This window comes from Gekko japonicus, unplaced genomic scaffold, assembly GCF_001447785.1.
Source record: "Gekko japonicus isolate JY-2015 unplaced genomic scaffold, Gekko_japonicus_V1.1 scaffold2713, whole genome shotgun sequence".
In the NCBI taxonomy this organism is placed as follows: domain Eukaryota; kingdom Metazoa; phylum Chordata; class Lepidosauria; order Squamata; family Gekkonidae; genus Gekko; species Gekko japonicus.
This window is the reverse complement of record NW_015165323.1, coordinates 114,633-129,449: the sequence shown is the minus strand read 5'-3', so window position 1 is coordinate 129,449 and position 14,817 is coordinate 114,633. Positions and strand designations below refer to the sequence as shown.

The window sequence follows — 14,817 nt, the reverse complement described above, 5'->3', positions numbered from 1 at the left end:
GGACTGGATGGGCCATTGGCCTGATTCAACATGGGCTTCTCTGTTATGTTCTTATGGGGCAAGGGATGCTCTGTCTTCTTGGTGCCTGGGGGGGGCAACAGTGGGAGGGCTTCTGGTGTTCTGGCCCCACTGCTGGACCTCCTGAGGGCACCTGGTGTTTTGGCCACTGTGTGACACAGAGTGTTGGACTGGACGGGCCTTTGGCCTGATCCAACATTGGCTTCTCTCTTATGTTCTTAAAGGTGCCTGAGAGAGGCCGTCTTCCTTGCACCGGTGCTGTTGATCCCGATCCCATCTCCACTCAGCGGGTTCCTTCTTGCAGTGAAATTGCAGCGTTTGCAGATCAAAACCTCATTTGGCGCTCACTGGCCGTCTGACATCGCTTTGTTCAGTCGAATTGCCTGGGCCGTGTCCCCCCCCCCATTTCCAAAAGAGAAATCTAAGCCGCTCCATGCGTTTCCCAGGTTGCACAGCGGGCTGTAAAGGCAGCCGTTCTCTGTTACGGACACCCGTGCCGGATGCCGGAGGACGATGTGCCGCCGTCGGCAGCCCGCCAAGGTCAGTGTGTGTTTGTGACGGCGCAGTTCTGGCCCAGGCCTCGCTGAACCCTTGGGCCGTTGGCGTGGCGAGTGAGGGTTGTGCTGTCGGGTCACTTCTGCTGTGATTTTTACCTGTGCAGGTCCGGCCGGGGAACCGGGAGGTCTTCTGCTGCGCCCTCCTGCCTCTGGCTGGTCCAAGCTGACGTCTGCAGAGCTGTCCCGGTCTCTGCTGTGTCGGTGGAAAGTTCCCATCGCTTCGATTGCAGGCCGCCCAGCCCAGCCCAGCCCAACAGTCGGAAGCAGCCATTGAGGAAGCCTCGCTCAGAGCCATCGGCCTAGTCGGTTTCTGCCAGCCGTGGACCTGGAATGGGTTCAGTATAACTTGTGTAGAGGGGGGATGGCGTGTATCTTGTATCTTGACAAGATGACCACGGGAGATGTGTGGAGCAGGTTTTTACCAGCGTTTTTGCCCTTCATGCCCCCTCTCTGGTGCATATGTTGCTGTCCTGGAGCCGAGCCAAAGCCAGCGTGTCCTCCCCTTTGGCGCACCGGGGGGTGGGGTGCACTGCCCCTGTGCATGGAGGCTCAGCCTCTTAAATTCCTGCCCACCCAAAGCCACCCAGAGCGTTGTTTCCCCACCCTCCCTCGCCAGCTGAGCGCCTTCTGTTTTGGCTGCAGATTGGGGTCCGGGCGTGTGGACGCGTCGAGCGAAGAGACCCGATGCAGAAAGGCCGTCCCTGAAATGTGTCTGGAGACCTTTCGAGAGGTCTGGCCTTGCCAGAGCCCTGCAAGGGACAATCAGTTCGGGCTCTCTTCTGGTGGCCAAGAAGCCTCTGGGTGTTCTCTCATCCTGGAAGAATTCCCCCTGCTCTGTGGGTCAGTCTCTCTCTCCCTCTCTCTGGAGGCATTTCACTGCGTTTCCCTCCCTCCCCCTTTGGTCCCCTCTTCGTGTTTGTCCAGTCGATCAACCCAGACAGGGTTAGAGTCTGAGGTCAGTAGCCCCGTTCCATTCCAAACTCCCAGACGGCATCCGTCGGTGAGAGGGGAAGAGGTTCAGGTTACAGGGCCCCCCTCCCCTTCCTCTTCTCCCCCTATCTCCCCCCCACACGCACACACCCACACCCCTACCCCTGGGCCGCTTTATAACCCTTTGCACTGACCGGGGATTGGACGTGCCTGCGGGTACTCCCCAACCCCTGCTGAAGACAAGAGTTGGGAGAGTGTCTGCATTTGTCTTCCCCTCCCTGGGTTGGGTGTGTGTGTTTTTCTAATTTGTGGCTTGTTTGTGCTTTCTTTGCACGGCTGCTTCTGACCTGGACCAACCTCCCCGCCGGGGAGGGGGGCCCCACCCCCCCCCTTTTTGGGGGGGGGGGGGGGAGGAGATGTAAGAACTCTTAAATTTGGCCGGGGAAGGAGCTGCAGAACTGCAGGAGGAGGGAGAGGGAAGGGGCAGACCCGAGCGAGAGCCCCCCTCCCCACCCCACCCCGTCTCCCGAGGAGGAGCGCTTGAAGACGGGAGCCGTCGGGGGAGATGCCGTGTGGCCGGCGGGCCTCCGTGGGGTCCTGGCGGCGCCGAGCTGCACGTGGCGTGGAGGCCGGGATGAGCGGAGCGGAGCTTTGGCGAGGAGGGGAAGCGGAGGAGAGGCTTTAGACGCGCTTTAGACGGCGAGGGCGCCCTCCTGCCTCCCCGCTCGCTCTCCTTTGCGCCTGGGGTTGTTTTGTCTGCCGCACCAGGCGAGGTGGGAGACGCGCTCCCCCCGCCCGCCAGCCCGGGCCGGGGTGGGGGAGAAGAGCCGTCGAGCCGCCTGCCGCCGCCGGATGCCTCTCTGGCCCAGGGAGCCCGGAGGAGGCGAGGCGGCGTCCGCCTTGCCGCCCGCCCACCCCGGCGTCTGCCCCAACCAGCTCAACCCCAACCTCTGGGTCGACGCCCAGAGCACCTGCGAGAGGGAGTGCCACGACGACCCGGTGAGTGAGGGACCCCGCTCCTCTCCTCGCGCCCGGCCGGTGGGGGTGGGTGGGGGCGCAATGCTCCCTCTAAGCTGTGGAGTCTGGTGAGCACAAATTCTCCTTTGTGAGCTACTGGCGTTAAAGTTGTGAGCGAGCGATTTGGCTGCTGCATCAATCAGTTTGCTCTGGAGCCCCCTCCTTCCTGAGCTAAGACAAAAAATGTGTGAGCCGGAGGCTAAAAAACTGTGAGTTAGCTCACACACACTCAGCTTAGAGGGAACACTGGTGGGGGGTCCTTGAATGCAAGCATGCCCCTTTTGGGGGGGAGGGGGGCAAAGGAGGCAGAAGGCCACCGGCACCTTGGAGGCAGAGCACGTGGCTTCTGTGCGGAAGGCGCGGGGGGGGGGGGTTGATCCCTGGCCCCATGCCTCCCTCTAAGCGGCGGAGTCCTGTGAGCAAACATCCTACTTTGTGAGCCAAGTGGCGAGCCAGCCATTTGGCCGCTGCGTCCATGAGTTTCCTCTGGACGCATCCTTCCTGAGCTCAGACAAAAAGGTGCGAGCCAGAGGCTAAAGAAACCTGTGAGCTAGCTCACACATATTTGGAGCTGTGGTGGCTCAAGTGGTGAAGACGCTGAACTGCAGACTATGGAAGGTCAGTAGTTCAGCAGTTCGAGACCCGAGTGCGCCGCATGACGGGGTGAGCTCCCGTCTCTAGTTCCAGCTCCTGCCAACCTAGCAGTTCGAAAGCAAGACATTGCAAGGAGATAAATAGGGACCACTTCGGTGGGAAGATAACAGCGTTCCGTGCGCCTTGGTGCTTAGTCATGCCGGCCGCATGACCACGGAAACGTCTTCGGACAGCGCTGGCTCTTCGGTTTGGAAACGGAGATGAGCACCGCAACCCTAGAGTCGGACTCAACTGGCTTTCGAGCAAGGGAGACCTTTACCTTTACCTTTTTAGCTCACACTAAACTCAGCTTAGAGGGAACTCTGTCCCTGGCATCGCACAGCTGCAGATGCCCATTTGCCTGAGATCCCCGAATGCTGCCACCAGATAGGAGGGGTCTCACTTTAAGGTGCAGCCTGTGTGTGGGGGGATGTAGCCTTCCTTGTTGGCTGCTTAATTAGTCCTCCAGCCAGCGGGCCGGCCCCAGTGAAACCACTTCCCTGTAGGCACAAAAACCTGTGCGGGGATTGCCCGTCTGCCTTTGAAGATCGTGGCTTGCTGCCAGGTGGACAGTTTTGTGGCCCTGCTACTCTTGGGCCTCCCTCTCAACCCCCACTCTGCTTTTCTTCTCTGTGTTATTCCCTACGGCTGGCTGCCTGGGAGTTCAGACCGTTTTAAAAAGGTAAAGGTTTCCTTGCTCGAAAGCCAGTCGAGTCTGACTCTAGGGTTGCGGTGCTCGTCTCCGTTTCCAAGCCGAAGAGCCAGCGCTGTCCGAAGACGTTTCCGTGGTCATGTGGCCGGCGTGACTCAACACCGAGGCGCACGGAACGCTGTTCCCTTCCCACTGAAGCGGTACCTATTTATCTTCCCAGGGGAAGGCGAATTAGTAAGCGTTCCTGTTGTTCACCTTGGACCAGAAAAGGCAGGGCCAGTCCTGAGGTAGAACCACCTTTCCAAGGGGAGGATAAAGGAACAGAGTAGAGCGTAAAATGCGTCAGAGAGCGAGGCGAAGGCTGCTGCACGGTCCTGTACTTGCTGCTCTGTGTCAGCGTGCCGAGTGAGGAGAATTGCTGCACAGTTGACCGGGGTTTGCACACGATTGTGCGTACATGGCCGAGAGCTGATAGTCTGAGAGCAGTGTTTGGCGTACAGTCCTGACAGTCAGAGGGCAAAGCGGAACTTCCTTCGCACAAATCCTTGGGGAGACACGAGGTCCATCGGTGTGCGACGTTCCTGGTGTCCCCTTCTGACCCCAGCCAAGTGGATAAGTGTCCCCTTCTGACCCCAGCCAAGTGGATAAGCCCGTGTCTCGGGCAGTGTTCGCTCTACGCTGAGTGAGTGTGCCGGCTCACAGTTTTTTAAGCCTCCGGCGCACACATTTTTGCCTTCGCTCAGGAAGGACGGCCCCAGAGCAAACTGATTTATGCAGCAGCCAAATCGCTCGCTCACAACTTTAATGCCAGTAGCTCACAAAGTGGAACTTTTGCTCACAAGACTCCACAGCTTAGAGGGAACATTGGTCTCGGGATCCGGGTGGGCTGCACTGAGAAGGGAATGCGTGCCAGAGGTCCTCCAATCCATGCGGGTCCGCTCCCGGGCAGGAACAGTGCCTTGAGTGATGACTGTTGTGTCTGGCTTTGAAGCCGCCTCTTTTTTAACCCCCTCGTCACACACACGCCTCTTCCTGCGACAGATGTAAATCAGTTTGACTGCCGTACAGCTGCTGCCGTGCATCTGGCGGAGTGACGGCTGACCCTGGAAAAGGTTACAGTGGGGGGGGGCACACACACACCTCCTGGGATGTTCTCCTGCTGCAAACTTCACAGGGCTCCCTGTCTGGGATTCTCGAGGCATAGAAGGCGCGATGCCCTGACTTGGATAGCCCAGGACTGCCCGATCTCCTCTGATCTCAGAAGCTAAGCCAGGTCAGCCCTGGGTAGTCCTTGGGCGGGAGGCCGCCAAGGAAGTCTAGGGTGGCTGTGCAGAGGCAGGCGAGGCCAAACCGCCTCTGAGCATCTCTTGCCGTAAAAATCTCATGAGGCGTCAGCCTCAGTTGCCTGTGACTGTTGGCTGCCATCTAGAGGAGGCCGTGGTACAATGTTCCCTCTAAGCTGTGGAGTCTTGTGAGCCAACATTCTACTTTGTGAGCTACTGGTATTAAAAGCTGTGAGCGAATGATTTGGCTCCTGCATAAAATTAGTTTGCTCTGGTGCCATCCCTTCCTGAGCGAAGGCAAAAATATGCGAGCCGGAGGCTAAAAAATCGTGAGCTAGCTCACACTAACTCAGCTTAGAGGGAACAATGGCCGTGGAGTTGTTTTCTGTTGCCCCAGAAGGTTAGATCAGAACCAGTGGGTTGAAATTAAATCAGAAGAGTTTTCAGCTGAACATTAGGAAGGACTTCCGGACAGTTTGAGCGGTTTCTCAGTGGAACAGGCTTCCTCAGGGGGAGGAGGTGGCGGGCTCTCCTTCTTTGGAGGTTTTCAAGCAGAGTCTGACAGCAATGCGGATTCTGTGAACTTGGGCGCAGATCACGAGAGGGAAGGCAGGAGGGGTTGCCTCAGTGCTTAGTTCTTGTGGCCCTTTTTACATGCCCAGGGGAAAACTGATTGCCACTTTGGGGTCAGGAAGCAATCCAGGAGAGCCTGTTTGGTGTCGTGATTAAGTGCAGGCGGACTCTAATCTGGGAGAACCGGGTTTGATTCCCCACTCCGCCACTTGCACCTGCTGGATGCCCTTGGGCAAGCCACAGTTCTGATAAGAGCTGTTCTTGAAAAAAGAGCTGTTTCTGTCAAGAGCTCTCTCAGCCCCACCTACCTCCCAGGGTGTCTGTTGTGGGGAGGGGAAGGGAAAGGAGTTTGTAAGCCGCTCTGAGACACCTTTGGGTAGTGAAGGGCGGGGTATAAATCCAATCTCTTCTTCTGGAGGGTTTTTTTGCCATATTCTGCGCGTGGAACGGTGGTCACTGTGTGTGTGGAGGGGGAGGTATTTGTGAATTTCCTGCTTTGTGCAGGAACAGTGCCGTGACAGTCAGAGGGCAAAGTTCCGCTTTGCCCTCTGACTGTCAGGACTGTACGCCAAACACTGCTCTCAGACCATCAGCTCTCGGTCATGTACGCACAATCGTGTGCAAACCCCGGTCAACTGTGCAGCTTTGTGCAGGACTAGATGACCCTGGAGGTCCCTTCCAACTCTTGATTCTATAATTCTATGACTTGCCGGGAAAAAAAGGGGGGGGAGAAGTGATAACACACCTTTACTGCACGAAAACAGCCCTAGTGCTGTGGGGTTAGCGTTAGGGACTCAGAGTCTTTGTGTAGTGAAACGGCTGTGTGAAAGTGCTGGTTGAATTTGAGAGGGCAGTTATAGGATCGGCACGCTTCTAGAGCAGGGGTGTCAGGCATAAGGCCCCGGGGCCGTAACCGGCCCACCCGGGGCTTCTTGCCCGGCCCGCAAGCAACTGGTATGTATGGAAACGTACGGTGCTCCCCCATTTATGGTATCCCTTGGGGAAAACCTAGTCCTGCATATGATTAAATACATCTATTTGGGCTTTCGTGGGTCCCCAGTAAATCAGTTGCTGTCACTGCAAGGAATCAACTGCTTTTGTCTGTATTTTGAGTAAAAAAAAAATCGTTAACTGGGTTTGCCCGTGTCTTTTATAAATTTTATATCTCCCGTACCTGGCCTTACATTTTATGGCACACGCGGCTAGTGACATTCCTGTCAGACCTGGCCCTCATAACAAATGAGCTTGACACCTCTGTTCTAGAGAGAGGTTCTGTTGTCACCGAAGGTCCGGTTCACAGTGCAATAGCCTTGCGATGAAGCGAAGGCCACAGCTTGTGGGAGGCCTGGTCTGGAGGGGAGGACCTCAGATCGCGGGGCTGGAGTTTCAGTGTCTGTTCTCGCTTCCCCCACAGGACTGCGAAGGCTTTGAGAAATGCTGCACCAACGTCTGCGGCCTGAAGAGCTGCGTGGCCGCCCGCTATGCCGACGGAAGCCTGTCGCCGCCGGAGCTGGCGCGGGAGGCCACGTGCGAGAGCTTTGTGTGCACCCAGCAGGGCTCGGACTGCGACGTCTGGGACGGGCAGCCCGTCTGCAAGTGCAAAGACCGGTGCGAGAAGGAGCCCAACTTCACCTGCGCCTCTGACGGACTCACCTACTACAACAAGTGCTACATGGATGCCGAGGCCTGCATCCGGGGCGTCGGCCTGGCCGTGGTCCCTTGCAAGTACATTTTCGCCTGGCCCGACGCCAGCCCGGCGCCGACGGAGACGACGGCTCGCCCGACCCCTGGAGCGGCCGCGGAGGCACCCATCCCTCCGGCACTCTACAACAGCCCTTTTCACCGGTCAGTGTACGTGGGCGGGACCGTCAGCTTCCACTGCGATGTGAGCGGGCGGCCGCGCCCTGAGATCACGTGGGAGAAGCAGAGCGACCGGCAGGAGAACTTCATCATGCGCCCCGACCGGATGTACGGCAACGTGGTCGTGACCAACATTGGGCAGCTGGTGGTCTACAACGCGCAGCCGGAGGATGCCGGAGTCTACACCTGCACAGCCAGGAACGCCGCCGGCCTCCTCCGAGCAGACTTCCCCCTTTCGGTTGTCGAGAGGGAGCGCTCCGGGTGGGAGGCGAGGGCGCCCGGTGTCCCGCGGCTCCCTCCCGGAGAGTGCCTGAAGGAACCGGATAAACGGGACTGCGAGGCCCACCGCGTCCGCTGGCATTTTGACTCAAAGAAGGGGTCCTGTGTCACATTCCGCTACGGAGGGTGCGGCGGTAACCGGAACCGCTTCGACACCTACGAGGAGTGCCGCCTGGCCTGCGCCGATGGCGTCGTCGACCCGTGCTCCCTTCCCGTGGTGCAGGGCCCCTGCAAGGACTGGGAGCCCCGCTGGGCCTACGACCGCCTGATGAAACGGTGCCATTCCTTCATCTACGGGGGCTGCGACGGCAACGAGAACAACTTTGACAGCAGGGAGAGTTGCGAGGACGTGTGCCCCTTCCTCAAGGCCTCGCGGTGCAAGGCGTGCCGCCTGAAGAGCAAGATGGTGTCGAGCCTGTGTCGCAGCGACTTTGCCATCGTGGGCCGGCTGATGGAGGTCGTGGAAGACCAGGACTCCGGCATTGCCCGCTTTGCGCTGGACGACATCTTGAAGGACGAGAAGATGGGCCTCAAGTTGTTCGACATCAAGTACTTGGAGGTGACCTTGTCAGATATGGACTGGAGCTGCCCCTGTCCCAATATGACGGCCGAGGACGGGCCCCTCATCATCATGGGGGAGGTGCACGATGGTATGGCGGTTCTCGACGCTGACAGCTACGTCCGGGCCGCCAACGACAAGCGGGTCAAGAAGATCCAAGAACTTCTGGAGAAAAAGACCTGCGAGCTTCTTGACCGGTTCCGGGACTAGTGTTGGTGGCTTTCCACTGTGGACAAGGGAGGGCACGACACAACCCCCCCCTTGCGTTTATGCCAAATCGGGTGGGGCCGCTTCTCTTAGAAACCTCACGTGTCTCTGAAGGGATGGACAAGAATGAATGGTGACGCCCTCCCCGCGGCGGGCCGGCTCTGTGGCCCGACCTCTCGTTTTTGAACATGTTGCATTTATCTCCGCTTGTCTGTTATAACGAGCGCCACTATGCTTGTAACTACCTATTTGTCTGTTTTTGCGTGAGCCGTAATTTATCTCTTTGTGCCTTTGTACCACCCTGACCTGGCTCGTGTAAAAATTAAAAAGGACTTTTGTGTTCCCTCCCCCCCCAGGCATGACTTCTTATCTTCCGTCTGTGTCCTTTCTTGGATTTGTTGTTTGGGCCCGGGGCGGGGTCCACATTTGGGTTTTGCATTTTTTTTTTTTTTAATAAAGATTTTATTATTCTTTTGCTTTACAGTAAACAAAAAGTATCAAGCTGTTTTGTATAACACAGGGGTCCCCAACACGGACCTGGCGCCCGCTGACACCTTTCCCGGCAGCCACCAAGTGGGGCTCTTGTCCTGCAGAACTTCTGATTGGCCGTTGGGGTCCGCTCAACGTCAGCTGCTATCCAGGCAGTGGCTACGGTGTGGGCTTGGGGGGCTCCGTCCCCTTTCATAAAGGCACAGCCCCACAAGAATTTCTTCTGTAAATGCTTCTTTTCAATCCTTTTAAAACATTTTTTTTAAAGGCGTGTGCTCCTTTAAGCAGAGTGGGGTGCCGTAGTTGACTGATTCCCGCACTGACCAAAGGGGTTGGAGTAGGTGACCTCTAGGGTCCCTTCTACCTCCTTGTCAAGCAGCCGGTCTCCATAAAGAGAGCTTTTCTGCCTAAGTTTTCTCGACTCTAGAAGTCATCACCCCCACCTGCCGGCCTGTTATCAGAATTGTTGCTTAGGCTGGCAGAAGTGATTAACTTGCAGCAGCTGAGAACTGTCATCTAAAGTGGTTGACAGCTTGCAGTTTAGAGATCTATCCTGGTTAACAGCTTTCTATTGGCCAGATGGCTTTTCTTTCTGCACTGAGAACTTCAGGCCCCAGTTTAGAGATCTATCCTGGTAACAGCTTTCTATTGGCCAGATGGCTCTTCTTTCTGCACGGAGAACTTCAGGCCCACCAGAAAAAAATTTGCCCCATGGGCATGCTGCTATCATCGCATCGTGTTGGTTACTCTTCTTTCCCAGTGTATTTTTAAAATCACTCCTCTTCACTTATGCACGTGGGCTTCCTCTGTGTAGTGTGCTTTGCTTCCTGTGACAGCCATTTTACGGTTGCACCTACCACTGTGTGTCAGGATTCCAAAGGGTGCCCACAGGATCAGGAAGGTTGGTGATCCTTGGTGTAATCTGTGCCTACGGTAGTTCTCCCAACACAGAAGTCAGTGAGATAAAGACACCATATGTAACAATGCATAAACTCCTGATTCAGTGAGAAAAGTGAAATATCTATACACAAAATAGTGAAGTTGGCCAAATCTGAGGATACTTAAATCTGGTTATTGGAACCATGAATGGGCAAGACAGATCTTTCTACACACCTGAAAAGAGCCCCAGGTTTGCAGAAATACCTGAAATTTAAAAAAAAAACACTCAAAAAAACAAAAGAAACTCCCACACATCAATGGTTCTTTTAAAAAACAACAACACAAAAATGGAGCATGTTGTAGCTTTAAGAAACAGAAGCCCTCAGTGGCTGTTGCTAGGCAACCACAGCTTTTCAGGCTGGGTTTCTGTGAGTAAGAAGGCAGGTTGAGAGGTCACAGCCCTTTCCAGGGCAGTTTTGGCCTCTTGAGGGCCAATTCAAGGTTGCCAGCTCCAGATTGGGAAATTGCTGGACATTTTGCTTGGCGTCCAAAGCAGCCATTTTCTCCAGGAGGTCACAGATCTCAGTTTGTCGTTCTGGGAGAACAACGGGTCCCACCTGGGCCTAGCAGCAGCCTCTGAGTGACATGATACCACCCCGTCTGCACAACTCAACTAGGCCTGGCTGCTTGCTACTCTTCAACAGCCCGTGTGATGTGGTGGTTAGAGCTGCAGAGTTGGGTCTGGGAAGCCCAAGTCTGATTCCCCATCTTGCTGTGGAAGCTCACTGGGGTGGTCTTGGACCAGTCACATCCTTTCAGCCTAACCTACCTCTAGAACGACAAACATGCGGTTTAGTCAGGTTCTAAATTTTGAAGCAGGACTGTTTAAAACAATGGGAAGTCCCAGTTCTTTGGGTTACCATAAAAGTGAAGAGGTTGTGTGAAGCCCCCGAAGGGCTGACTGAGGTGGCCCTCTGGACTTGAAACAGCCACTTGTTAAAATTATAGGACAGGACTGGGGGTGGGGGGGTTGATAGTCTCAGGCAGGGGTCATTTCGTAGAAAAAGAGGTGCAGGAGCTCATTAGCATAACTCATTAGCATAACTCATTTGCATATGCCACACCCCCTGACATCACCGGAAGTGTGTCAGAAGGCAACGCCCACCGCTCAGGCTCCACTGGACTGTTTTGAATTGCTAGCTATTCGGGGGGGGGGAGGAACGTGCAGATCTGCCCTCACAGAGGAGGGAGAGCTTGTACCTGAATAAAACTTGGCCTTAAAGGTGCCACTGGACTGTTTTGGATTGCTAGCTGGGGAGAGGACGCACAGATCTGCCCTCGCACAGATCTGTGCAGAGAGAGAAGGAAAGAAGGAGGGAAAGAAAGAGGGAGAGACAGAAATAAGGAGAGAAAGAGGGAAAGAAGGAGAGAGGGAAAGAAAGAAGGAAAAAGGAGGAAAAGAAAGAGAAGGAAAGAAGGAGGAAAAGAGGGAGAGAAGCAAAGAAGGGGCGGGGCTTGTTGCATGTGCCCGCCCCCTGGGCTCTTTACTGCCGGAGCTCCGCTCCTGTGCGCTCCTGCAGGAAATGACCCCTGGTCTCAGGCCAGTTTTCAGAGATTCTTGGAATAAAACCTGTGGCTTGTATCTTATCCGTCCACTCACCAAAGTTGGAAGCCTTCCTGCAGCCAGAACCATCCTTCTGTTGGAGGAAAAGCCGCTTGCTTCCAACTCTGCTGGGCAGAGGAAGGACAAGGTCTGCACAGAGGGCGCGTCTTAGCTGGAGGTAGAGTTCCCTCTAAGCTGAGTTAATGTGAGCTGGCTCGCAGTTCTTTAGCCTCAGGCTCACACATTTTTGTCTGAGCTCAGGAAGGATGGGGCTCCAGGGCAAACTGATTTATGCAGCAGCCCAATCGCTCGCTCACAACTTTAATGCCGGTAGCTCACAAAGTAGGATTTTTGCTCACGAGACTCCGCAGCGTAGAGGGAGGCATTGGCTCTGAGTTGTGGCCAAAAGGCCAGTCAGCCCCAGCTGGATGTGCGGCATCTCACCAAGGCAGAGTTAATTCGGGGGGCCTGTTAAAGTGCCCCAGTTCTGTGGATCTGCATCAATGTCCCCTCTAAGCTGTAAGCAAAAATTCTTCTTTGTGAGCTACACCGGCATTAAAGTTGTGAGCGAGCGATTTGGCTGCTGCATAACCTAGTTTGCTCTGGAGCCCCATCCTTCCTGAGCTGAGACAAAAATGTGTGAGCTGGAGGCTAAAAAAATGTGAGCTAGCTCACACTCACTCAGCTTAGAGGGAACACTGATCTGCATATGTAACCATTTCTCCTGTACTTGATTCCACCCCTTCTTGTCCCCCCCCCAGACATTATTGCAATCTGTTTGTGTCCTTTTGATTGGTGTTAATATTGAGTACTACCTTTCTTCTAAACAGGCCCGTAGCCATCGTGTGGGGGGGGGCATTTGGGGGCAATGCCCCGCGCCGCGAGGATGCCAGGCCGACCCATCCCTGGTGCACTGTGGTCCTTCCCCCTGCCTGCTGTGTCCTCACTGGCTCCGGCTGTTCTGCTGGGGCCGAGCGGGAGGGGAGGGAGAGGGGAGCCCTGCCGACAAAGAGCTCACCAGGTTGACGGTTCGGGCTGGTGGGCGGGGAGGGAGGGGCCAAGCGGCGCAGGAGCCTCGGTGGCTCCATTCATTATCCCCTTCATGCATTTTAAGATCGGCTGCAAGAACCACCGAACTTTCTCGGGCGCTGAAGGCTCCACACTGCGCAGCCGACAGGTGGGAGCTACAGCCAGGTGAGGACTGGGCGACCCAGGGAGCGGGAACGGGGGAGCTCTGGCACCAGTCATCGGGACCTCCTCCCTGTCAAGCAGCTATGAAAAGATATGTTTCGTGGCTGTGCTGGTGTCGGGCTGCGTGGGCAATTCCGCCACACTGGGGTCAGTCGCGTTCAGCAGTGACCTGATCGCGCTGTGCGTGGGCCTGGCCACCGGATGCATCTCCCAGCGCCGCAGCCCTCCTTCACGTCACGTTTCAGCAGGGGGCAGGAGGTGCAGACCCCTGACAAGTGACGTCACCACGTCAGGGGTACACACACCCCTGCCCCCCCCCCACTTTGGATATGGGGCTGCCTTCAAAATTCCCCTTCCTCTGTTGGGAAAGTAAAACACTAGTTCAGTGGGACCTTGAACAGAACTTCTTCCATCTTAAGCTTTCCTTCATCAGATGCATTGGAGCATACCTCCATGAATGCATTTACCTTGAGATATTACGACGAGACGTCGGTGTCATCTGTTAACAGTCAGGCAAAGTAAGATTAATGCTCTTTTTTGTTAATATTTATATCCCACCTTTCTGCCCAAAGGACACCCAAAGTGGCTAGCAGGTATAAGACATCCTGTTATAACAGAAACATCAAATAACCAGCCATTAATAGACCAAACAGTACCAGCTTTCACAGAGCTGCGGTGGCTCAAGTGGTGAAGATGCTGAACTGCAGGCTGTGGAAGGTCGGTAGTTCAGGTCGAGACCCGAGTGTGCCGCATGACGGAGTGAGCTCCCGTCTCTAGTTCCAGCTCCTGCCAACCTAGCAGTTCGAAAGCAAGAAAATGCAAGGAGATAAATAGGGACCACTTCGGTGGGAAGCGAACAGTGTTTAGTCATGCCGGCCACATGACCACGGAAACGTCTTCGGACAGCGCTGGCTCTGCGGCTTGGAAACGGAGATGAGCACCGCATCCCTAGAGTCGGATTCGACTGGCTTTCGAGCAAGGGAAACCTTTACCTTTACTTTTTGCCAGCTTTCAAGCAGTTGTGCAGGATGGAACAACATGAGCTACGGAGACAACCTGAATCACACCTGGGTGGGGGAGGGCATGCAGCAAAGGAACCTTTACCTTTACTTTTTACCAGCTTTCAAGCAGTTGTGCAGGACGGAACAACATGAGCTACGGAGACAGCCTGAATCACACCTGGGAGGGGGAGGTCATGGAAGGTATTATTAGTGAGCCACTCTAGATTCTTGTTAGGATTCAGGAGCTAATACTGTTGAACTTAGCAATGAATTTTAACTCCACACTCTAGGAGCTGGATTTTTCCACTGAAGATCTTTTGCAGGAGAACCAAGTCAGCATCTAGCTTCATTGCAGGGTTTGGTTCCTGGATTTGTGTCTCACGCTGTTGCTGAGAGGTTGCTTTGGTTCAGAGCAATGCTCCCTCTAAGCTGTGGAGTCCTGTGAGCAAAAATTCTACTTTGTGAGCTACCAGCATTAAAGTTGTGAGCAGGTGATTTGGCTACTGCATAAATCAGTTTGCTCTGGAGCCCTCCTTCCTGAGCTAAGGCAAAAATGTGTGAGTCGGAGGCTAAAAAACTGTGAGCTAGCTCACGCTCACTCAGCTTAGAGGAAACACTGGTTCAGAGGTATTTTTATTTATTTTAATTAATTAATTTGGTTTATATCCCGAATTTTTTGCATTTCACCCAGGCTTTCTCTTTGGCAGGTCAGGGACAGAGCCATTAGCGAACACACCAGGGATTGAAGGAAACGTGATTTTGTCCGTTTTGTTCTCCGTGTGCTTATGTGTCTTTTGGATCCCTTCAGAAATCGTCCTTCTCCTTCGGGGTGTGGGGAGATCGGCTATGAGATGTGCACAGATCCCAGGACTATCGGCAGATCTGTGTAGGTCTGCTCTTAAAACGAAAGCGAGGGATTCGTTTTGGACTGGAAGGCCGGCGGCCATTTTCACTGCGTCTCAAAGCCGATGGGCTCGCCAGAACGGAAATATTGGCTTGCTTAGAAAGGACCCCGGAAGTCTGTCTCCGTTCAACTCCACTCAGGCAGGGGCCTCACTCTGTATCCACAAGGGGACAAGCCGCTCT

General features: G+C 55.0%; 1 protein-coding gene across 1 annotated transcript; it reads left to right on the top strand.

Moving 5' to 3' along the window:
* Positions 1–518: 518 nt before the first annotated feature.
* On the top strand, positions 519–8,648 carry WFIKKN1 (WAP, follistatin/kazal, immunoglobulin, kunitz and netrin domain containing 1). Its single transcript, XM_015410528.1, has 3 exons — positions 519–558; positions 2,308–2,504; positions 7,078–8,648. The coding sequence occupies exons 1-3, from the start codon at positions 519–521 to the stop codon at positions 8,569–8,571; spliced, it is 1,731 nt and encodes a 576-aa protein (XP_015266014.1). The 3' UTR covers positions 8,572–8,648.
* Positions 8,649–14,817: the final 6,169 nt, after the last annotated feature.

Coding starts and splice junctions, on each gene's coding strand:
- WFIKKN1 (XM_015410528.1), top strand. CDS start 519: ATGCCGGAGGACGATGTGCCGCCGTCGGCAGCCCGCCAAG. Junction 559..2,307: donor GCCGTCGGCAGCCCGCCAAG/GTCAGTGTGTGT, acceptor CCCGCCCGCCAG/CCCGGGCCGGGGTGGGGGAG. Junction 2,505..7,077: donor GGGAGTGCCACGACGACCCG/GTGAGTGAGGGA, acceptor CTTCCCCCACAG/GACTGCGAAGGCTTTGAGAA.